The following is a 23,323-nucleotide window of genomic DNA, read 5'->3' on the forward strand; positions in this document are numbered from 1 at the left end:
GAGATACATGCCAAATTTGTCCACCACACCTTCTTGAACCAGCGCGACCGTATCGCGGCTCATATACGCCTCCAAGTATTTCGACGTCACATCTTCGTCTTTTAGAAACGATAGAAACGAGCATACTGCGCTTTCCAGAGCGCGCTTCGTGTTGGCGGGCGCAAGATCGTTTACGCTCATACTGAGTCGGAAATGTCGGAGCTTTCTCGTTATTTCAGAAATATGTGAATGCCTTACAGTTTTTAAAAGAATACCAATACCTGGACCGCCCCCTCCGACTCGATAGTCGGAGATGCTGTCTATTTACACAGCACCTTTCTGATTGGCCAAATATCTGCGGCTATTTTGCTTTTATTCGTTTAAAACTATCCTGAGCGCACAAAATACACTTCATTGGCTAATAGTGTGAATAGTAACTTCAAGTATGGTCGGAAATTTAACTATATTCATCCATAACTATCCCCACCGTTATAACTATGAGTGACGGTACGATCTCAGCACATTGTAGCTCAACGGCAACTTTCGAACGTGATTACGTCTCTATGACGTCAGACGCGGAGAGGAAGCTCGATGACCTGGAAGCGCACCGACCCATGCATGCTCCGCATGAAGGCCAACTAGTAATTACGGCGCACGCCATGTCTGGCGTCGCTTGGTAAAGCATTCAAGCCCGGTTGAACTTAAATATGAGCGCCTTGATCCTAAAAGGGGTCGTGTTGGCCATTCAGCGACAGCGCTAGAGAAGCTAGAGGTGAGGGGTGGTTTGACTGTAGTCACGTCGTGGTATAGGGAATGATAAATACGTATGTGGAGGGTTTGCGAGCGCAGTAGGCACTTCCACCACCTCAGCAAGATCGGCGACTCAGAGCTCCAGCGCGACGACAGAAAATACAATCTTGAAGGAATTATTACTGAGAGCTGCCGGGCCCAACCTTGGAAAAGCGATCTTGGTGGCGACGGTCTTCGACCCTGGTGGGATACCGACGTAGGCAACAGGACATCGGAAGCTGTGCGAGAGCAAGATGGGTTAAGAGCGACCGGTAATATCTCAAGTAAATTCAGACGATAGGTCGACCTGGACATCTGATCAGGTAACCTCGGGAGCTCGAGCAACCGGACCTAGAACGTGGTCAAATAGAGCAGCTCCGACAGAGGGAGGCGTGGGCACCATCGAGCCGAATGGTGGCGGAACAACCCACTCATGACTACGAGTGCGGGTCGGCAGCGACGCACACGTCCGTGTCCCCCGAGACCAGCTCGGATGGTGAAGAGCGTGGTTCAATTGGGGACCCGACGGAGGAACTGTGGTTATATTATTTAGCTGCTGCATCGGTAGAAGCCGACAGGATTATAAGGCAGAGAACAGCAAACCCGATGGGCTCGAGCGGATAACGCGCGCCCTCCCATACAAACTGCATAATGTAGTGACAAAAAAACACCCGTCGTCATCGTCTAAAATGCTTAAGACCGTTATTTTGCCATGTCACCACTATGACAGAGTAACATATATCTTGCCCATATGTACAGTGGATGAATATTATGACTACCTACGTAAGTTCTTGCTTGAAGTGCTTCTACTCACCAACGCGTTTCTGCTTTTAATTAGTGACCCTATCACATTGTTTTGTGATGAGCGCCCGATAGATAGAATCCGTACTCAGCTTTTTGATATGGCTGCTAAACGCGCTTAGATCTCCGGATGGCGTCCTTGGATTTAATCCACAGATGTCAAATGATCATAGAGGCTGGAAATATTCTAGCGATTGTGTTGGAATACATATCGTAGACCGTGAGGTAGCGAGAGGTCGAGTATCAGATCTGGGACCCGTACCAGAGGTGTGACAAAGTTGAAGGAAGCTACCAACTGCCGGCCGGGCAGCAGCCTGCGAACGATTGTTAGAGTTAGTGAAGCAGTCTTAACCATCAAATCTAACTTACTTTTCCTTTTCCACGCTGGTGAGCAAGTCTTCCTACGGATCGAGTTCAATTTCTAATAGGGTTATGAGCCCAAATAACTACGGGAGTTTGAACTGTGCTAGTGGATCAAGATGGGAGAGCTGCTGAAGTACACCAGCGACGGAGCACCGAAGAATTGGGACGGAAAAGACTGGCAGCAGTATAAGTGGGCGATGGAGATTGTATTCAGGAAGAAGAAACTCACCCGAATCGTGGACGGAGGTGTGAAGAGGGATTCGCTCTCGACTGCTGAACGCGAGGAAGAGTTTGATGATCAACAATTGTCTATCATGCAGCTTATCGGAATGTCGTTACCAGGGGACATCTTCCACCAGATTAGGAGCAAGACAACGGGAACAGACATGTGGAAGGCTTTATGCGTGATATTCAAGAGTACGGAGAACCAAACTACCATGTCTCATCGCGCAGAGAGCATCAAACATGAGCTGGAGATGATATAGTTGTCTTCAAGTGGAGATGTAAATAAACATTTGAGCAAAACGTTTAATTTGCTGACAGAGTTGCTTTCGTTGAATTACCAGTTTGATGATACTACTATGGTCGAGTGGATGTTGAACAGCCTGCCTCGTCAGTACGAGTTTGAGAGTCTGAAAAGTGGTATTCGGTTTAACAGTCGGATACTGTCATTACTCAGGAACGTGCTCGTGAACTGATTCGTGTTGCGGACTCGCGCCAGAGAGCTTACCAAGTCAAGAATGGCCGAGTGGAGCATAAAAATAGAGGCAGTGGAAGTAAGCAGAAATTCGACGATAGTGCAGAGCATCAGAAAGGTGAGAAGAGCAACAACGCCAAGAAGAAAAAGATGAGGAAGTGTTTCATTTGTGAAAGCACGGATCATCTGAAAGCTGATTGTCCGGATCGAGTAAAGAACGAGGGTCGTGCTACTGCGAGTCAGTTAAAGCGGAAACCGCGTGCAGCTGCAAAAAATCACTTGGCTGTCAGCGTGTCACCAGACTCAGATAATGTGGATGGACCATTAGGAGAGGTGACAGGAGATCCCGATTCGACACTAATGGATGCAGAATTGCAACCGTAGGTTAGTGAAGACGATTGAGTGGAACAAATACTTAAGCGAGAGCAGGATACTGTCAGAACTGATACGCATGTTGACTGGATGCATGATGGGCTTAAACATGATGAAAGTGAGGTTGATACGAGCCGTGGTTGGTGATATTTTGGCACAGCCGCAAATGTGCATGTCATTGGAAACCCATGGTATTTCGTGGAGTTCACTAAAGACCCAAACCAGTCACAATACGTGCAAGGCGTAACACCAGATCTAGCTTCAAAGATTGCTGGAGTTGGTACTGTTGAGTTAGTCACTGACGTCGATGGAGAGCAAACCGTTGTTCGGATTAACGATGGCTTCTACGTGCCTATTGCTACGCATGGGATCTTTTCGATGGGACTAGCTGAAAAACAAGGCTTTGATTTCGACTACTATCGACAATTAAGATGTTTTCGAGTAAGAAAGGAAGACAGAACGGTTGTAGTGGCTACGCCGCAAGATAGTACTTGGGGATTTTATGTGAGTCATCCTTCTGGTGGAGTGACTAAAGTATCACAAGATCATCTTGTATACTATCACACTGTGGCATCCGCTGGTCTTATAGGTAGCTTTACGACTCCTGAGGGTGTCGCTTCGCTAAAACTATGGCACGAGCGATTGGGTCACATATGCCAACAGTATGTGAAGACTATGGCGGACAACAACATAGTAGATAGCATGATGGTGAATCAGCGTCAGAAGCAAGAGGAATGTGAGGCATGTCACTACGGTAAGCAGAAGAGAAAACCTTACCAGTAGAAGATTGATCGAGGTATGAAAGCTCCAAATCAAGTCGTTTACGTTGACTTCCTGGTACCTTACATAGGAAATGGCACGCGTTTTCAAGCAGTGCCAGTGCTCATGGACGGGTTTTCACGGGTTGTGACTGTGCAACCATTCACGAGCAAATCGAGCGATGTCATCAGCAAGCCCATTAAGGAGTATATATTGTGGGCTGAAAGGCAAGCTGGACGTAAATCAGTGGGCGAAGATAATAAGGTGAAGTACCGAGTTCGGCAAGTAGTCACAGACAAAGGTGGAGAGTTTGTGTCAAACGAGATGGAGGACTGGTACAAAACACAAGGTATTGATCATATCCTTGTTGGACCGAAGAGCGCTCAGCTAAACTTGTGTGAGCGAACACATCAGTCGCTCATGGAGATGACTAAAGCAACTATGAAGGCCGCAGGATTCCCAAAGAGTCTGTGGCCTAAAGCACTACGAAATACCGTCTGCGTGAAGAACATAGTGTACAATAAAGGCACTCAGAAGATTCCGTATGATAAATTGTCTGGAGTCAAGCCAGATATTCATCATATCAGGAAATTTGGAGCGGCGGCGTATGTGCAAGTTCCTTTATCACGTAGCAGACGCAAGCACGATGACAACGTTAAGTTGGGATTTGTTCTCGGCTACTCCGAGAATGTTGTGGGGTGCAAAGTCTACTTTCCCGAGGAGCATACAGCGAAATTTGTGACTGACTTACGCATTTGCGAGGATGTAATGTACCGGGAACGACATGAAGCTGTGTGTGATGAAGATTTGGAGTCTGCACACTTTGTCAACGAGGCTAGTAGCGACTCGAAGTAGTCAAGTGACACAGAAGATTCTGCTGCAAACACGTCTGCATCAATTTTGGACGAGACTATGGATTTACAATCTAAGTATCTCGAGGGAGGCGAGAGTATTGAGCAGAGGGGCGCGCAGTTGGGTGAATCTCAGTGTAACGAGTCTATTGTCGTGAAACACAGTCAACACAGTGTACCGGCTGTAAAACCCAGAGAGGCGACACAAGTAATGAGTGTCGAAGATGCGATTCAAATGGGAGGAGTTACTGCTGTTCTTCCAACAGAGGTTGACCAGAGTTCTGTGAATGGTGATCACGAGCAGTGTGATAGTCAATCACAAGTAGTGAGTGTACAACGGACTACTAAAACGAAGTCTCAGTTTTTGCAGAAATCATCTCCGGATGGTGGAAATCAGGATCGTGAAGTCTGACACAGTCAACAAGAGGCAGAAGAATCACTGGCACTTCAAGGGTAGACGCGGGTCCGGCTCGAGCTCTTAAGTGCACGCCACGCATGAGCGCACGGTTCTTCACCGAGTAGTTAGGGGCCACCCGTAGGATCTTAGTGCGCATTTAAGGGTCCAGAGCTAGAGCTTCATCGCTTAGGAACGCTATCATAGCTTGGATCCAAGGAGGCCTCTTCTGTTCTTCCACGAAGCGAGTTTGTTGTAGCCCGAACACATCAACCGGGGACACCAAGCATTGGTCAGTAGCCCCTTCCTCGTCAGGTGGTACTATCAAACTAGAGTCGCCAGCGCTCTGTAACAGGGATCCCGTAGGGAGCAGAGTCGAGTCGAAAGGCGCAGTCTCCCCGACTTCGACAGTACTAGGGGAGGACTCGTCAGCATCATTGAGTAGCTCCGCCATAGCGGTTGCGTTGATGGTTTGGTTGTGAGATCTAGATAGACCATCCACATGACCCATAGAAGTACCGGGCTTGTGAAACACCTTAAGCGCAGTTGAGTCAGTTCCATGGCCCACCTAGCCAGCTTAGCGTTACTCGTGCGGTTAGTCTCGTTGAAGACCCACGTCAAAGCTTTGTTAACCGTGTACAGGTCGAGCTCGCAGCGATCCAAGTAGCAGCAAGCTTACGCGTGGCCAATACAATGCCCCAACACTCGATTTCCGAAGTACGATCCTCCTTATAAACCCGGTTCCTCTCCGAACCAACTAGTAGTTTGCTCGCATAGGCTACGACTCTCTCGCGCCCGTCCATGGTTTGCATCAAGCATGCTCCTACGGCGAGTTTAGATGAGTTCACATAAAGATGGAAGCGCCTTGAAAAGTCAGGATACACAAAGATAGGAGGTTCCACCAGCTTACGCTTGAGTTGCAGGAAACCGGCTTCGCAGTCGTCGCTCCAAAAGAACCGAGCTCTCTTCATTTTGAGCCGTTCTATCGGAGCCGGTATGGCCGCATACCCCGGTATGTACCGCCTGAAGTAGCTAGTCAAACCCAGGAACGCTGTCACAGTGTGCAAGTCGTGCGGTCTTAGCCCATTCATCACCGACTTGACTTTCTCGGGGCTGGGCAAGATGCCAGAAGGAGTGACGATGTGTCCCAAGAACGCTACCTGGTCACGAGCCCACTTACACTTCTTCATCTTGAGCTTGAACCCAGCAGATCGAAACCGTTCCAAGACTTGCTTTAGTCGCACTAGGTGAGTAGGAAAGTCTTCGCCGAAGCCCACGCAGTTGTCGAGGTACACCAGACAAGCCCGCCACTTAAGGTCGAAGCGCACAGTCTCCATCAGTCGTTCGAAAGCCGGTACGGCATTACACAGTCCGAACGGCATCACGAGCCACTCGAAGAGGCCATATTGGCAAGTGAAGGCAGTTTTCTCCACACTATCCGCTGCCATCGGGACGTTCCAGTAGCCGGACGCTATGTCCATTGTAGAGAACAGTTTAGCGTTTCCTAGTACATCTAGAATATCGTCAATGCGCGGTATCGGGTAACAGTCCTTGATGGTGACAGCGTTCAGCCTTCGATAGTCGATACAGAACCGTATTCCGCCGTCAGTTTTGCGGATCATAAGGACTGGGCTGGCCCAAGGGCTAGAAGAAGGTCGTATGAGGTCTTACCTTAAGTATTCTTGTATTTCGGACTCCATCGCGTCTCCTTTCACCTTGGACACTCGGTAAGGGGGTTGTTGTATAGGCTGATGGTCTCCAGTATCGATTGAAACCTCGAGTAGGCTCGTACGTCCGGGGCGCATCGAGGTTTCGACGAACATGTCCTTGAACGGTTGGAGAAACTTCGTGAAAATTCCCTTGTGTTCGCTCCCCAATTTGGACGCTTCCAAGTCGACTTTGAGCTCCTTCTTGAGTACTCGATCCTGTCCGGGTATGGACTCCTTCGCATCTTCGGCCGTAGTACTAGTGGCGCTAATGACCGAGTGGGCCCAAAGATCTTGAGTTCTTCGGCACATAGTCTGAGTCTCGCCGGGCCGGGCGGCTTCGTGCTTCAGACTCGCCGTAGTTCCTAGCGGAAGCGCGGTCTCAGGGATCACCGTAACACTCGCCAATCTAGTACTTCTCTTGATAACAGCGTCGTCGATAGAGGGGTTGCACACTTCCACGATCACTAGGTCGTTGTACACTGTGCACAGAGTCCAAGCAACTTTAATGAAGTCATCCAATTCGGCGAGTCCTTCTACGAGGACGGTGGTCCCGTCAACCGGTTGACATTGAATCTCCGCGACCACTAGAGCTTGTCCACCAGGGCGGAGTCGGACGGTAGATGAGATGCGGGACAGGTAAGATTCCTCCACTCGAGGAGATCCCAGAGGGAACACTTCACCCGAGGCGTTTAGCGACTCATCCAAGTCTACCACGGCGCGGAAGTCCTTGAGAGCGTTGGTGCCCAGGATGGCGTCGACGTGTAGCTTAGGTACGACGGCAAACGGTATCCTCCTCTCGACGGAGCCCAACGTTACTGGCAAGTAGATTGCTCCTTCGATATCGAGCGCAGACCCGGACACACTGTTCAGACTGCCAACGTAGGGTATGAGAGGGGGGGGGTAGTCAAGCCGAGACGCTTCAATACCCGCCGGTGCGCTAGGCACGCTACGGCCCCGGAGTCGATGAGAAGTTCGGCCGGGAGGTTCTCGATAAACCCCCACGATAGAGCTTCCACGCCCCACGGATCCAATCACCCGCTTGCCGAGGGGGACGACACCTTCTTCCTCGTCGGCTGACCAATTCTTTGTAGAGCTCGGTACTTCCACCAGGCCCGCCTTGGGGCGTGGTTCCGGAGCGTCGGCGATGACGTTCACATAGCCGTATAACCCGTTTTCCTTATCCTGGGAAGAACTGTTTGGTCCGAGGGCTTCGGTACGGTCTTTGAACAGGGAGGAACAGTCGAAACTGACTTGCTTCGATTTTGGGGAGTACATAGGACCAGAACCCTTCCATCGACAGAGTCGACAGGGTGAACTCCTCTTGAGGATCTGCAAGCGTAGTTGATCAGCATCCTTCTCGTAGAGGTCCGAAAATCTTTTAGTTAGTAACCCCTTCGACCGCGAGTCAGAGGGAACAACGAGGCGATCGATCCATTCCTCGGTCCGATTTAGGAGATCTTGGGGCTTTGTGGGGGGCGGGGAGTCATCTTTCTTTTCTTCTTCTATTGACCCTTCGTCGATACACCCTTCACACCAGTCACCTCCACTCGAAGCTTCAGCCTTTACGAGGAAGTATACTGCTCGCCGCACCAAGGCACGACAAGGGTCAGGCACGATACCTCAAAAGTCCAGCAAACCGTACTCGGTTTCGTTGAGGTCAGGGGGCCTCTCTGGAGAACCTCCCAGGGCCAGCGCGATATTATCTTCAACTACGGAGGGGTCCACGGGACATACTTCTCCCAAGAGAGGTGGTATCTTCAGCTCCAGGACGTACACTACCGTCTTAGGCACATCCTGCCACGAGAACCTCTTCGTCCAGGTTCCGCCCCTTCGTCTCGGTAATCGGAGTCGTCCAAAGCTACAGAGTTATCAGGACCTGCGATTCCTCTTTAAAGTTACGGTTGGCGCGCTTCGCTTCTCCGGATGAGGCCAGCTTCTTTTGGAATCATTCCACCCAGTACTCCGGAGTATATAGTCGACCGAGGGAAGAATCTCGGGTCCTCACTAGTTTCTCTTCGGGAATGCCTAGCAGAACACTCAATTCGGCAAGGGATCACGCCTTTGACTGTTCCGCATTTTCGACCAACCTGCGCTTTAGTTCTATCTCATCAAAAGGGAATAGTTGATCTTCGACTTCTTTGACGTACGATTCCTTCTCTTCGGCCAGCTCAGACGGCTCTCCTTTTTCTAAAGCATTCAGTTCTTCCTGGGTGAACACTCTTGCAAAGATAGGCTCCTTCTCGGGTCCATCCTTTGCCAAACTAGTACTGACGACGTCCTCAGAGTCCTCTCTGGAGGAGTCGTTTCTTCCGGGAGAGGTCACGTCTTCCTCCCTCTCGCGTGGTTCTACCCTCGAGACGGGGACACTACCTTCTGTAGTTCCGCACTCTTCTTGGGGTGGGCTTTCGAGTACCTCAGTCACGTCTTGGAGTATCTCTTCCTTTAGAAGGTGGTCGTTAGGCTCACTCTTTTCCTCATCGGGGTCTAGCACACTCGAAACCACACTCTTGTGGTTGGTTGGCGTCGTCGAGTAGCTTCCTTCCGCCGAGGACGCCCGAGGTCGCGGCTCGTCCGCTTCTCCTTCCTTGTTTAGGTCTCCGTTCACTGCTTCGATCTCAGTTTCTTGGTCATCTCTCGTAATTTCTCCTTGGTTCGCACTCCAGCGTTCGTCAATGTTCGCGGCTATCGAGGGACCGTCCCATACGGGTCCCGAGCCTACCTCCGTCACAAACGCTTCTTGCTCCGCCCTCCAACTGCCGACAGCATTTGGGACCACTGACACCTCATTCCACACGGGCGCCGTATATCCGTCATCCACAAGCGGCAGTAGCTCTTCAGTTCTCGTCATATGTTCATTGTTCACAGTCGTTTCATTCCTTTCCGGTAAGGCGGAACTTATCCCACCTCCAACGGGACACCGCGCATGGTCGGTCGGGGGGGGGGCAGTGCTGCCAGGTTTGGTAATAAGGTTTCTACATTAATAAGTAAAAAGCTATTAATAACTCGACTTTCTACGTTTCTACAAAACGTTTACGTAAGCATTGTAAAAATGGGCCTGCTTGAGTTAGCGAGCTACTTCAAGTTTCGGATCTTTCGAATCCTAGCTCGAAATTTAAGCCAGTTCTTCGTTCTCTTCCAACTCCACAAGACTTTCGCCGAGATTCATGATTGTTGTTCGCCCTCCAGCTAAATCCGGTCGCCCCCCCCAGGCGAGCTTAGCGCGCTTTTCACACGTGCTGGCGGGAAGGCAAACTTCGCCCTCTACTGGACGGTATGCAACCGGTGCCAGCAGCACCACATCGACCACCGTGGACCTGATCCGGAGCGGATCCGGGGACGGAGAGATTACTGGGAAAAATATCTTAGTCGATGCGTGCACCACGAAGGCGAGTTCGTTGGATTTAAACGCCCTGGTGACGAGTCATCGACGCCTTCAAATAAGAAGCCAAAACAGGCGTCGAGTTTTACTGTAGCAGAGCGAGAGACATTCTGGAGGCTCCTACTGGAGTTCCAGGCCGAGGCGCTTCTACCTGACTCATTCGTGGAGCTCCGGTCAGCTCGCTATGTGGCTGAATGCTAAGTGTGAAGGAGCATTTCCCGGTCGACATGTTTTCGGTAAAGATGTACTCGACAAGTACGCAGAAGCTTACGCTGGCGAACAACGTAAAGCGCTAGCATTAATTCAGCGAGTCTCGGGTGGTCGTGTTAATTTTCTCTCGGACGTTTGGCAAAATATTGCCAAGCAACACATTTTGGGGTGTCAACTTTCACTATTTGGCGATGTGATGACTTATGCGCTACGTCCCACCGGATCGGAGCATCATGCATTGGTAATTGCAAAGCAACTTGAAGAGATTTTGGTAGAACTACTTGATGGAGGCTGGAATGTCGGAGCAATTGTTACTGATAACGCGGGTCAGTGTGGTCGAGCTAGACGGATTCTCGCGCTACAATGGCCTGGCATTAGTTTCATGCGATGTTTCGCCCACGACATCAATAATCTGGTAAAAGCAGTGCTAAAACGAGTTTTTAGAGATGTTTCAGAGCAGGCCGCAGCTGCAGTGAGGTTCCTGAATGCTTCATCTGAGAAATGGCGTGTCCGCGCCGATAGGGCAATGATTGCGCGATACGGCAAGTCTCCAGCTCCGGCGCTGTTCTCGCTGTGTCTAACAAGATTGAATTCCATGCAAAAATGTTTTGCATCACTATTACGAGTTAAATTGGCCCTTAAAGATTTCTTGTTTGCAGATAGAAACGATACCGAGTTCCCTGACAAACTGCGGGTTGTGGGGAAACAACTGTTTTGGCGGGATCTACAGGATGGGGAAAGAGTTGTGCGCCCCCTCTGTATTGCGTCTTTTCGATTGCAGCGCGATGAAAACACCCTAGCAGACGCTGTGAAATTATTTGGAGACATCTTTAAGGGGTTTGCTGCTAGTGATTACTCAGACAAGCTTGTAGAATGTAGAGCGCTAGGCTTCGTGTGAGCAGCCTCTTTTTATCTTGGGGTATTTTCTTCATCCTGTTTTTGTGGGAGAAGCTCGTCGTACGCCATCCACAAGACTGACCAGGGAGCATGACGTATGTGAATCTGCGCTGTAATATCACCGTCGCTACATAGATGAGGATGTCACGGGCTTGCGAGGGGAAATGTCTGGGTGGATAATAGGTCAGTACGGCAACACAACCCCGGCGGATTTTAGTGGCTCTATCATGCAATACTGGACGTATCAGCAAAGGAATAACCCGTGTGATAAACTACCTGGGCTAGCGCTGACTATCTTGTCAATTGCTGTGAACTCCGCCACCTGCGAACGGCTCTTCAGTTAGCTTAGTCTTATTCACTCCCCACGGCGCAACCAGACGCGTGTGAAAAAAAAACACTCAAGCAGCAGATTGTCAGACAACATGTCCGAAGCAAAAACCGAAACAAAAATACAAAAGGTGTTGCTACAGTCAAAGAGAAAGCAACTGCGCCACTTGATCCGACCGAGCTTCCTATCACTTCCTCTCCTGAGCGATGTGATAGTGTTGGCGGGCTTGATCATGACGACACACAATGTATAGCTCCCAGCCTATTTGAAAACGTTACGCCAGGACAAAATTTGGCTAACGAAGCGGTCGAAGTTGATGAGACAGCCGAGATGCAGTCCTCTAATTTGTATACTACGCCACGTCATCGAACTCTATCAAGCGCTGATCGCACACGACGTGGCAGCTCCGTTCGACAGTCTTGTCGAGCAAGAAGAAGTGAAGATGCTAGACAACGAGGAAGCCATGCAAGCTCACATGCAAGTCGCTTGCTTTACTGCGGAGCTGGAAATCTGCACGTGCTTCAATCACCACACGAAACAGCATCTTCTCCAACACCTTCAGTAACCCGAGACCTTCACGACACCTTCGCTTTAGCAGGAGATAGCGATGGAGCCAACGACAATTATGGTGAAGATGGCGGTGACGTAGACGGCGACGAGGGCTGCATTGCTGCATGGGAGAACGCCATTCCTGACTCACCCGTCGCAAATGACGCACAAGCCCCTCCCGGCGCATTAAGCACAGCAGACTCGGCACTTTCGAATATATTATTCCGCTCCCCGATCGGCACTTTCGAAGATATTATTCCGCTCCCCGATCGCACAGAACTACCGACTGAGAATGTCCCCAACTACCCTCAAGAACGAACACTGCGTGGAATCAAGGCTCGGAAAGTAAAACTGCAGATTCTGTTTCCCATCGTCACTGACGTTGAGAGAGTACAGTTGTAGCAGAGATGCGTAAATCCACTGGTATTCGCTCCATTAACCCGAATCAAATATGGCGTCAATTGATTTTATTATTAGTATCAGCTCTCTACTAAGTCTTTTTCTCCAGTGAGATGGATTTCGGTATGCAATGGCGCAGAGATCGCTCACCTTCGACCTCGCGTAACCAAAGACGCGTCACAAGCGCGATCCAGCACCTCCAGGTCCACTAGCTGTCCAAATTTCAGTCGCATGAGCTGCTCGCTGCGGTCCTGAGCTCTTGCAATGGCTTCTTGCTGCTGACGCTTCTCCTTAGCAAGCACGTTCTGCTGCTTGTGGAGGTCTCGGAACTGTTGACGCAGCTTCTTGGTCTCTGCTTGCAGCGACTCGATACGCTCAGACAACGCAGAGAAGGCGCGAGTGGTGAACACGAGGCAGCCAGCAGCTTGAGCAGGTAGCGTCCAGTTCTGCTGAGTCGGAGACGGGGCTTGAAGACAACATAGTTGCCGCGTACTGAGCGGCACCACGACGTCCAGCTGGTTGCTCTGGAACTGCTGCGTATCCTGCTCCGTCGCAGCCAGCTCCTTGTTGATCGCACGTTGCTCGGCTGTCTGACGCTCTCCGGCCTTCCGAAGCTCTTCGATCGCCTTGTTCAGCTCCCCCATGGCGTCGTCTACATCGGCACGCTTCTCACGCAAGGTCAGCACCTTCTCGTACAGAGTCAAGTCGCATCCAGACGGACAGGCATCCTCTTCTTCTTCGGCATCGTCGTCGTCATCTTCGTCATAGTCTTCGGCTTCGTCCTCTTCTTCGTCGTCGTCGTCTTCTTGCTCCTTGCCGTCTCTCGCACTGTCAGGCTCTTTCCCTTCTTCCTTGCCACCGCAGCTGGTTTCTTCTTGGCTCGCTTGATCTTGCGCTTAAACAGCCCCTGCAGCGCCGCAAAGCTCGGGCGAGGTGTAGCACTTGACCCCGTGCCGCCGCTCACAAGCGTCAGGAACTCTGCTTGAGCAGCCTTCTCCTGTCGCGCCCATTCATCCAGATCGCGTTTCCTGATCGTCAGCAGGTCCTGGACATCGCGCAGGTTCGCCACTAGCCGATCGCCGTTGAATCACTAATAGTGATATACTATGGAAGGGGCAAAGCAACTCATTTTACTTAATAAAAATAATGTTTACATTATTACCATCCCTTATTAAGTTAATAAAGTATAAATATGTAATTAAACAGCACTGGGGGGGGGTCAAAGGGCCCTTCTTTTCTAGCTATAAAGGCGGAGCGATAAACGCCTCAGGCTAGTTGCCTCCGGGTTGCTGAGTCGATGCGGCGAGCGATGCGAATCCCACGGAGCCCGGTACCTTGTCTTCAAGGTAGGACCCGAAAGGAAGCGGGGTCGCCACTCTTGCTGGCTTGTGGCGTGGCGTGGCTTCTCCGGTACTTCCGGAACCGCGCTTCGCAGTCTTCTATAAGTCCTTAACGGCGGCCGTTGAAGGGGGGTGGGGTGGGGGGGGTGTCGGCACGCAGGCGCTGCAGTTTACGGCCCGTCTGCGCCGGTCACACCACTGGTAGTCGCGTGTCTTGTCACCTGCAGTCATGTCTCAAGCGGTCCCGTCTGAGGTAACACTTAGCACAAAGCTAATAAACACTCCATGTCAGTGCTTTTGTTCGAATCATTGGCATAGGCGAAGTGATACGAGCACTAAGCTGTAGCGATCATGCTGTAGTTGCAGAAACAACGACGCCTCACTTTCCCTTGCAGCGTGTCATGGCACTACATTTCGGCTGGAATCCGAGCAGAGACCACACTCTACGAGGATGTGGTTGGAACGATGGAGTCCACGTGTGCCTTAGGCATTAGCTTTGCAGTGTCATTCTCCAACTTGAGCCCAAGAGCCCCACCACCACACCCGGTCTAGAGCAGCGGCACACAAGACCGACCACCAACGCAGCTCCAAGAATGCACAAGTACGTTCATTGATGTTAATAATAGAATGTATCTAGCGTGTTGAGTCTGCGTTCATCTAACATGTTTGATGGTGCAGTGCTATGAGCTCGACATGAAGAAGTGCGTAATTGGGTCGCGCTCGTAGTGAAAGAACTGGCACATTGGGAGTGGTCTTCATCTCCGTCTGCTTCGTACTTGCCGACTACTTCGTTGTCGAGGGTGCCAAGGTCATGGACGTCCGCAGTTGGCTTGATGCTGGTCAACGGTGTCGTCACTCACTCGTGCTTGCAGACTGTCGTCACTGATCCCAGATTTGGACGAATTAAACAGGTATCTAAAGGAGACGAAGCTGCTGCCTCCACCGCCTCCAGCTCCGTCAATACCTGCGCCTCCTTCTTCGTCACCGAGCAATTCTCCATCTCCGCCTCCAATCGAATGCTTGCCACTCTGTCCACTCCCGCCACGTCCTGCCATTCGATGGCAAATGCAATGCTGTCAACGGAGACACTGCGACGTCCACCAGAGACGTCTGCGGATTCAAGAGACACGTGCCTTCAAAAGAATAGCGATATGGGCCCGCAATCCCCGCCACACCTGCCGAGGTCGGCGTGGCGCCTGTGATCCCAGATCGCTAGAGCGGAGTAGTCTGCACTACTCGCAGCAAAACCCCAGTCGAGGTGTCCATGTATCGCTGAGAGTCCCTCGAAGTCTCTCGTGTTTCCCGGTACATTGGAGAGTTGAAATCCGTCTCTAGCTGCTTGTCCAGTCACACGTAAATCGAGTGGGATCGTTGTAGCAACCGGTGCGAGACCAGACCCTGCTTCATTCAAGCCACCGCCGCCTTCTCCATGGGCACAGCAGTAATCCGTCGAGCCCGCACCGCAACCTGCACCAGCTACGACGGCTGCTCATCCATCCACGCGCACGTCAGACGCACCACCGCTGGGAAATCGCCTGTGCCGCCATTTCCTCCGCCGTTGAACCCACCCCGAACGTTTTGAAGGCCTCCACCGCCAACCAGAATGTCTACAAAATCGCCGGCACGGGCACGGAGAACGCCACGTGCAAAGACACCGTTACGCAAGTCGCTTGAAGCCCCGTTTGAAGACCGTTCACCAGCTCTTCCAGCGCCCCAAGCGTAGACATCTAGAGCAACAATTCGATGCGCAAGATGAGGACCGAACTGGTCAATGGGAACTCGATAGTTATGGACACTTCCCGTGTAGAAGAAGGAATGTTCCGCCAGTCTTTCGCCCGACCACCTGACTGGTAAAACAAGAACAGCTTCGTGCTCGCCAGGTTTGGTTTCATCGCCACTGGTAGAGCCGCCACTGCCGCCGTGCCCAGTCAAGCGGACGTAGTACCGGTCCTGTGTGTTAGCGCACTGCTGACGAGCTACAGCAAACACCACTTGGCGTATTCCGAGCGCTAAATCCTTGACGTTGTCGCTGTTCGAGTCGTCGTCAATCGTGTAATCTGCCAGGAACTCTACGAACTAGTAGAAGCTACCAGCTTGCCGTTCAGCCACCGCTCTAACGAGCGTGATGTACGTGGTGTATCCTTTCAGCGACGTCATTGAGATGACGGGCGTAAGCCGGATCTGTAGGTGGACCTATATGAAATAAAATGTGAATTTAGTAAAATTAAAAGCTATGGCGCTTGTGATACAAATCATAAAAGAGATCTCGCACATCATTGCCTCGATTTCTTTCGGCTTTGGAGGTGAGACTCGACAGCTCGTCTTGTAAGCTTCCGTTGACGTTTGGAGCGCCGACAACTCCTGGATACGCCATTCGATTGGCCTTGATGTTCAGCAGATGTATCAGTCTAGACGTGTTCGTCCTCGAGGCTGTAGTCCAGTATCTCCGTCGCAGCGGAACGCACAATGGAAGGCGCTGGACTATGCGTAGAGGTGGCTGGCTCAAATCCTTGTGCGTCATCTTCATTCTGTACAGTATGGTCGACGGCTGTTTGCACACTTGGTGGATCCGCTCGCACCGATCGCTCTACTATATGGTCTGAATCAGAAGATGAATCTTGATTTCTATCGCCCTCTCTAATATCTCCGGTCGATCTTGGCGTAGAAGCGCGAGGCTTGAGACAAAGAGTCAGTATCAGAGTCAGGTGATTTTTCTAGAGTCTGAGCATGGACATGGCTTGGCCTGACAAGCTGTCTAATCCGCATGCTTACACCAAAGCACGACACGCCTCTATGCACACTGATAACATGGAAGCACATAACATGCTTCCTGTTGTAGGCGCACGTGCAAGACTTGCTCCTTGTATCTACGACCCAACCACCTGCAGGCGTGCCTTCGGTTTGTTTTTGCCTAGGATTGACCGATCCGAATGATCTAGCAGCAAGTTTCTTTTCGGAGGCTGCCAGCCGCAATGGGCGCTGCTCTACACGATACAGATCCTACTGGAGGAAGGATAGGCACCACGAGGCATTCTCTCTTGCACATAAGGCGATAAAGCCTTACCAGCTCTGAAGCAGTAGGGACCGATGAAAACGCCGGGTCCGAGCTAAACAAAGCCAGTCTGGCACCATTTAGGGTTTGTATGAGCTCACTAGGAATGGAAGGTCCATCAGGACATTCTAGCTTGACTTTGCGGTGATACTGCTCCAATGGATTATTGGTAGCCGCATATCCTGGTGGTGTGTGATGAGCCTGCCAATGCATAAAACGGTGCAATTTGACCCACATTTTAGCAATGTGATCAGTTAATTTGCGTACTGGTGATCCTCGGGGTTTGGCACTCCATTTTGTCAGAATTTGGGTTTTCACAACTGGGTACTCTTGCTCACTAGCATAGTTCATATCATAAAGATCCATAAATACAGATCTTGTGTCACCTTCGCTGACGCGCTTTTCACATGAATGCTTCCATACATTCTTTGTCACATGAAACCAGCACATTAAAACAACAGTGTGTGGTAGTTCTGTGACACAAGCGTTAAATTGTGCTTTGTCAGCATCCATCATTACAAATTGTGGTGCAAATTGAACACCAGCACAATCCATGCACACACGCTTCAGGTATCTGATGCACCATCCAATGTATATTGCTCGTTTCTGCGAAGTGCAAAAGTACACCATTGAAATAAAGTGCCCAGCGCGATCCGAAAATCCAAATACAAAAACCAAGTAGCCCTTTATAACCATGCTGTGCGTATTGTCAATGTGCAAAATTGTAATGAATTTGGGATGAGTCTGGACCGCAATGTAGCTTCGAATTAGACGTAAACAGGTCATCCATACCCGTATTGTACTCGTCACAAGTCCTTGAACCAGAATGTAGCCATCTGTTATGAAGATTCAACAACCCAAATCCTATAGCAACAGGGGGTAAAATCGGGCGTAGATCTCAAAAATGTGGTCAGAATTAGCTGATTCGCAGTCGTTCTGGCGGTACAAGACTTTTTTAAAACTCTTTCCAGATGCTCCAGGTTTACGGAAAACGGGCTGTCTTTGAGGCGGTCATTTCATTGGGCAATTCCCAAAACCACATGGATACGCGCAAGAAAGTACAAGAAAGTACACAACTGAACAGCAGCAAATCCGATCACGATTGTAGCGATTTGAGTGCAAGGAAAAAACAAATATATTTATTTAAACATGCACCTTATCCTGGGTCGTAATCACGCCTCCTTCCGCGTTAAGTTCACATATAAAATAATAGAGGTTAACGTTTAATAGCTGATAAGGAACATGCACCGCTAAATTGCTGATGTGACCTCAAACTTGGTCTCATTATCGCCTCTGTAGGCACTCGTCAAGTGCAGTGTGCTATCTGTAGACACTCGGCAACCAGGTCTTGGGCTCGCTGCCCTCTGAAGAGGCCATTTTCCTTGGCTTTGGACATGAAGTCAAAGCACCGTACTACGTAATCCTTCTGGCCTGGCGTCAGCTCTTGCTGCGAGGGGCTTGGCTCGGACATGTTAGTAAGGACGCAAATAGCTCACTAGATGCACGAGATGCTAAGGTACATTTACGTAGGCTCCTTGTTCTATTTTGGTGCCAACTCGAGGAGTTTCGCCAATTCAAATGGCATGTCAAAATAATCTGGTCCAACGTTCAATGACAAGTACAGTACAGGGTACGCTTCCGATCCGCCACCAAGGTGCGATACAGTTCCTTCTGCACCGGGCCCCGTGTCGCATTGAGATTCACATTAAATGATCATTGTGTCTGATGTCGTCTCTATATCAATTTGGTCATCGAGGTGACCATCACACAGCTCTATCATCGGCGCCATGGAATCTTTAGGATTCTTGCTTCTCCAGTTCTTAACGAAACCTGATACTTGTGAGCTAGTAGGAGCTGGACCATCGAAACTATTCTGGTCAACCAGTGGACAGATAAGCGAATGTAGACGTGAATCCGTAGTTTGCTCTCCAGCTCAGATGCTGTCCGTAATATAATCTTTCATTTGCTGAGTAAGCTTGCTCTTTACTGGTGGTGGGGAATCATCGGTGCCCATCGCATGATTGCCTAGTTGAAGCACCTCACACGTGCTGGATGACAGACAGATTTTGAACTTGTAGCGACAGGGGCCGATGCCGTTCGCGTTCAATGGCGTATCAGTATCAGTGTCGGCCGCAAGCTGCAGGCGTGACTTGCAGCGCTCAGATTTACACAGAGCAAGTTGTGAGCGCATTTTATGGCCACATCGGTGCAAATCGTAGTCTTGATCAATTAAATGGTTAATCGTACACCCTACTGGGTTGCTTTTGTCGATACTGTGTGGTGGTAGAGCTGACCGATATCCTTCTAGAGCGTCTGGTTCTGTAGAACGCCAAATAGTAGTCCAGGGTCGCCGCGGGCGAGATGCAGAGCCGTCCTCCACGTCGGACTCCGATGAATCTAGCTGTAATGCTCCATCTAAAAGATCATCGTTCTCACTCTATATTTCTTTGTCTCCACGTAATTATAAATAAGCGACAGTGCGATGAGCGTGTAAAACTATGTATTTCTGTATCTACAACACTTCAATACTTTGGCAGTGATCATGCTATTTTGGTGGTCGTTCATTTTAATGTGGTGGTGACCGGTTTCTGTGTGTGTGGTCCCGTCCACATTTGGGGTGGATCTACACTTTTTATTATAGCAGTACACTTACCCTTTCGCGAGGAGCACATATAAGCCCATTTTTCTATACTGTACAGGTCAAGTCAATAAGAGCTAAAAGGGCGCAAAATTCGCCCTTTAAGGTATTGGTAAAGACGGGGATGGTGTGTAAATCAAGCTTGACGCAGTTTGATGTGGTGTATTTTGCCTCCAAACTCGCCAAGTCGAAGGATGCGCACGAGCCCAGGTCTCAAGTAGCAAGGCGGTCTGCTACCGCTCGCCAAATTGCGTACGGGGCAGATCTCGGAGGTGCCCTCGCTCACGCACTTGACAACGAAGGAGATGATGCTACACAGGGTCTTGCTGCTTTCGGGGTTAGCGGTAATACTCCGCCAGGGTTGGTTGCATTTGGCAGTGGCAATCTTTCGACTGGACTTGTTGCGCCTGGACCAGACGGCGACAGCCGTTTGGATGATAGGCCTGAAAGTGTGTTGGCTAGCAGACTTAGTGGTGCCCGTCGTGATGTTCGCGAAATTGGATGCACTAGTGAACGTGGTGGTGAAGCCCGCCGACGTGGCCATGGTGCCGTTCTCACAAGCGGCGAAAACACACACGAACTTGATGGCGGCGGCGGAGCTCCCAGACATGCCATAGACGCCGAGCGCGGACCTGGCCGTGACGACGCGCGCAGACTTGGAGACGGGGGGCTTGGACTTGGTGGTGCAGCTGGTGTCGGCGGCGCACGTAGCCTTGGTGATCCTAGCGGAGTCGGTGGCAGGCTAAGTGCTTCTGCTTGTACAGACAGCGAAGATTGGCGCGGGCTTGGTGGTGCAGCACATACAGCTGATAGCCGTGGAGCTCGCCGACTTGTCAGCGACGACGCGCGAAGACATGGAGGTGGTGATGATCACAGACTTGGTGATGGCACCCGCGGACGTGGCGGTGCGGCTGGTACAGTCAGTGACGGCAACGCTCATGAGCCCGGCGGTGCTCACGGAATCGGTGGTGACTCGCATGACGTATGGGCTACTGCTACAGTCGGACGTGATGATACTGCACCTAGCCGGGTTGCTGCTGCCGCAAGCAGACTGGGTGGCGAAGCTGCATTTGCTCTTGGTGGCGGCACTCATGAGCATCGAAAAGACTCTGATTATAAGCAAGTATGAGATAGCAGAATGGATCAAAGTTTCTTACGGTATATGTAAATGGGATGAGGTGTAGCCTTCCAGCTACATTGTACTTCTAGTTGATGATCCAGTTTCCAACTCTTGCAGTACGGCTCCGAGCACGATGATCGATGTCTAGGGCAGAAGCGCGACGTTGAAACGATCACCCGTGCCTCTGGCATTGCGCTTAGCTCTCGCGAAACAATCAGCTTAGCATCTTCTTCGAATAGAAAGATGTTAGCAAAGACAATGGGGGCTTCGCAAATAGAAGAATGCCGTGACATCGAAACATCACTTACATCGACTTGCTTGAGAAGCACCTTACTGAGCCGTGGGTACTGCTTGCGTAGCTGCTGCATGCAACGTCGTCCAAGGGAGACGAGGTCCCTTCGCACCTCGATCCCGATGCACGTTCTGACTTTCGTTGTAAGTGCTACCTGTGCGAGCACGTTGCCAACACCAACTTCAACGTCAAGGAAGACGTCAGCTTCGCCGAGCGGTCCGACGGCAGCAAGTAGAAGGGTGACACCGGACGGTATCACCTCACCAGCATTGTCATATGTGCGCCCAGCGGGCTGGCGAACGTCGTGAGCGCTTATACTTCCGAAAATTATATCCACGGCTTCGGCAGCTTCAGTTGGGTCCAGATTATCTCCACAGCCCCCAACACCAGCACCTACACACACAGGTTAGTATTTGCCGACGTCAATTGTGGAACAAACAATCCGAGACTCACCTGAAGCGCTTTTCGCCTGAGTCACCTGTGGGTGACGGCATCCCCCGCAATCTCGCGCAATATAGCCGCCTGCGGGTCCTGTATCCTCACCTCTGCAGTCTTGGTTTCCCTGATCCACGTCGGCTGCCACCTGACTGCCTCCGGCGGCGCTCCCATGCGTATTGCCACCAACTTATCGTCATCAGTCTCACGAAAGGCATGCAAATATCCCCAAAACAGACAACCCTGGCATGCGGCGATCGCCGCCGAGAAGTAGAGAATTTGACGGAGTAGCAGAAGGTCCGCATGCTGGTTTTACGACTTGCTGCAAAATGAGGAGTGGTGGTGGTGGTGACCTCAGCGCTCCGAGAAGACGCCTTGATGGCATGCCGCGGAGATAACATGGCGGAAAGACACTAATCGCCTTTCCGTAGGTCCGCTTGAGGCTAGCCAGCCGAAGCCGCAGTTGACGGACCGGCCGCTTGGTCTGCATTCGGCGGGCCACGTAGGCCCATGTGATTCGTAAGCCCTCCCTTTCGAATTGGAAGGCGATCTGCACCAGCAGCTTATCTTCGGTGTCTGTGAAGGTAGTGCGCATTAGTCTTGAGTACACTATAGAAAAATGGGAGATCGGATAGGTGCATTCGTCTTGCCTTTTGTATGTTCTGGTGACTGGCTGTCAGGCAATTGACCGCTAGATCCATGGCACGACCGCGTAGAAAGGGCCGATTACGGTCGTTGGAGCAATAAAATACTGTGCGATGACCAGACGATCCAAAATTACCCCCAACCTCTTTCTATTCACAGCTGCGATTGGTAGTTATGAAACACGGTTTGGCAGAGTTGGAGTAAAGCTAAAAGGGCGCAAAATTCCCTTTTACAAGCCCTTTTTCCACCTTGTTTTGGTAATGGTGTTAAAGGGCGAAAAATGCGCCCTCGCACCGCGAAAGGGTTAATTTAAAGAGTAATAATCCGGGCTCGTCCCGTCTCCGACTTCAGTCGTCGCGTCAACGACGTCCGGTGTGTGATCGCTACTCGATGGAGCCGCAGCATCAGCCGGGGGCGACGTAGAGTTATTGGAGTTGGTTAGGGTCATTAGGTCAAACCCCCCCGCTCTTGTTGGAGGTGATTGAGGGCAAGGGAGTCAATTTCGAGGTGCTGGGTGAGTGGTGTCGGGAGCTCGGGTGCAACTTATGTTCAAACACACAATTTCTCTTACACCGCCTTGCAGGCATTGCTCAACAAAATATGCCAAAACCAATCGAGCACATTCGGAAAGCGTTTGTGCAGATGCACCAAAGGAGGGAGTCAGATATTAAAGTGAACTTCAAACTGGGTTAACAAATACTGGGGTCAAAACGAGCTAATAGCATGAACATGCCAAAATTTAAATCTTAGGGCTAGGTAGCCCTTACAGCTGACATGTAGCACTTTAATATAATCAGCATTTGCCCGTACCTATTTCCTTTAATTTTCTGTTGGTATTGTCAACTTCAATTTGAATTTGTACTACCTATCTGATATATTCACTTTGATCTTGCAATGCGGTGTATCTGCTGCTTGCCTCTTTACTCTAGGCACGATACCCATTATTTGAGGTATCCCTTTTTAAAATCCCTTGTACCCAGGTCTATAACCTTTTTTTTAAACTGTGTTGGCTCCGGGGGAGTATGTGCTAACATATCGTTCGTATTATACTACGAAGTAATACAATATGTAACAGTGATACACCTTTCCTCGCGTGTGTACATAGCTCAATCGAAGTAGTAGTACTTTCACTGCATAATAAACCATATTGTGACGTTCCTTTCAAGTAATTTAGTACTCGCTGAGCTGCTCTCCAGTGGTCCTAATTAAAGCAAGATAGGCACTTACTTAGCTCCCTCACAGCGCTTGCTAAAGTAGGCCTAGTCTCTTTAACTAGGTACATTAGTGAGCCCACTAATCATATGTAGTCGAATGGCTGAGCTGCG

General features: G+C 50.4%; 1 protein-coding gene across 1 annotated transcript; it reads right to left on the reverse strand.

Annotated features, from left to right (window-relative positions):
- Positions 1-12,151: 12,151 nt before the first annotated feature.
- Positions 12,152-14,047, reverse strand: PITG_15146 (uncharacterized protein; the record flags this gene model as incomplete). Its single annotated transcript, XM_002898258.1, has 4 exons — positions 12,152-12,284; positions 12,627-13,288; positions 13,336-13,544; positions 14,038-14,047. 4 exons carry the CDS (start codon positions 14,045-14,047, stop codon positions 12,152-12,154), a joined length of 1,014 nt encoding a protein of 337 aa, XP_002898304.1.
- Positions 14,048-23,323: the final 9,276 nt, after the last annotated feature.

This window comes from Phytophthora infestans, genomic scaffold (genome assembly GCF_000142945.1).
Source record: "Phytophthora infestans T30-4 supercont1.38 genomic scaffold, whole genome shotgun sequence".
Lineage (NCBI taxonomy): Eukaryota > Oomycota > Peronosporomycetes > Peronosporales > Peronosporaceae > Phytophthora > Phytophthora infestans.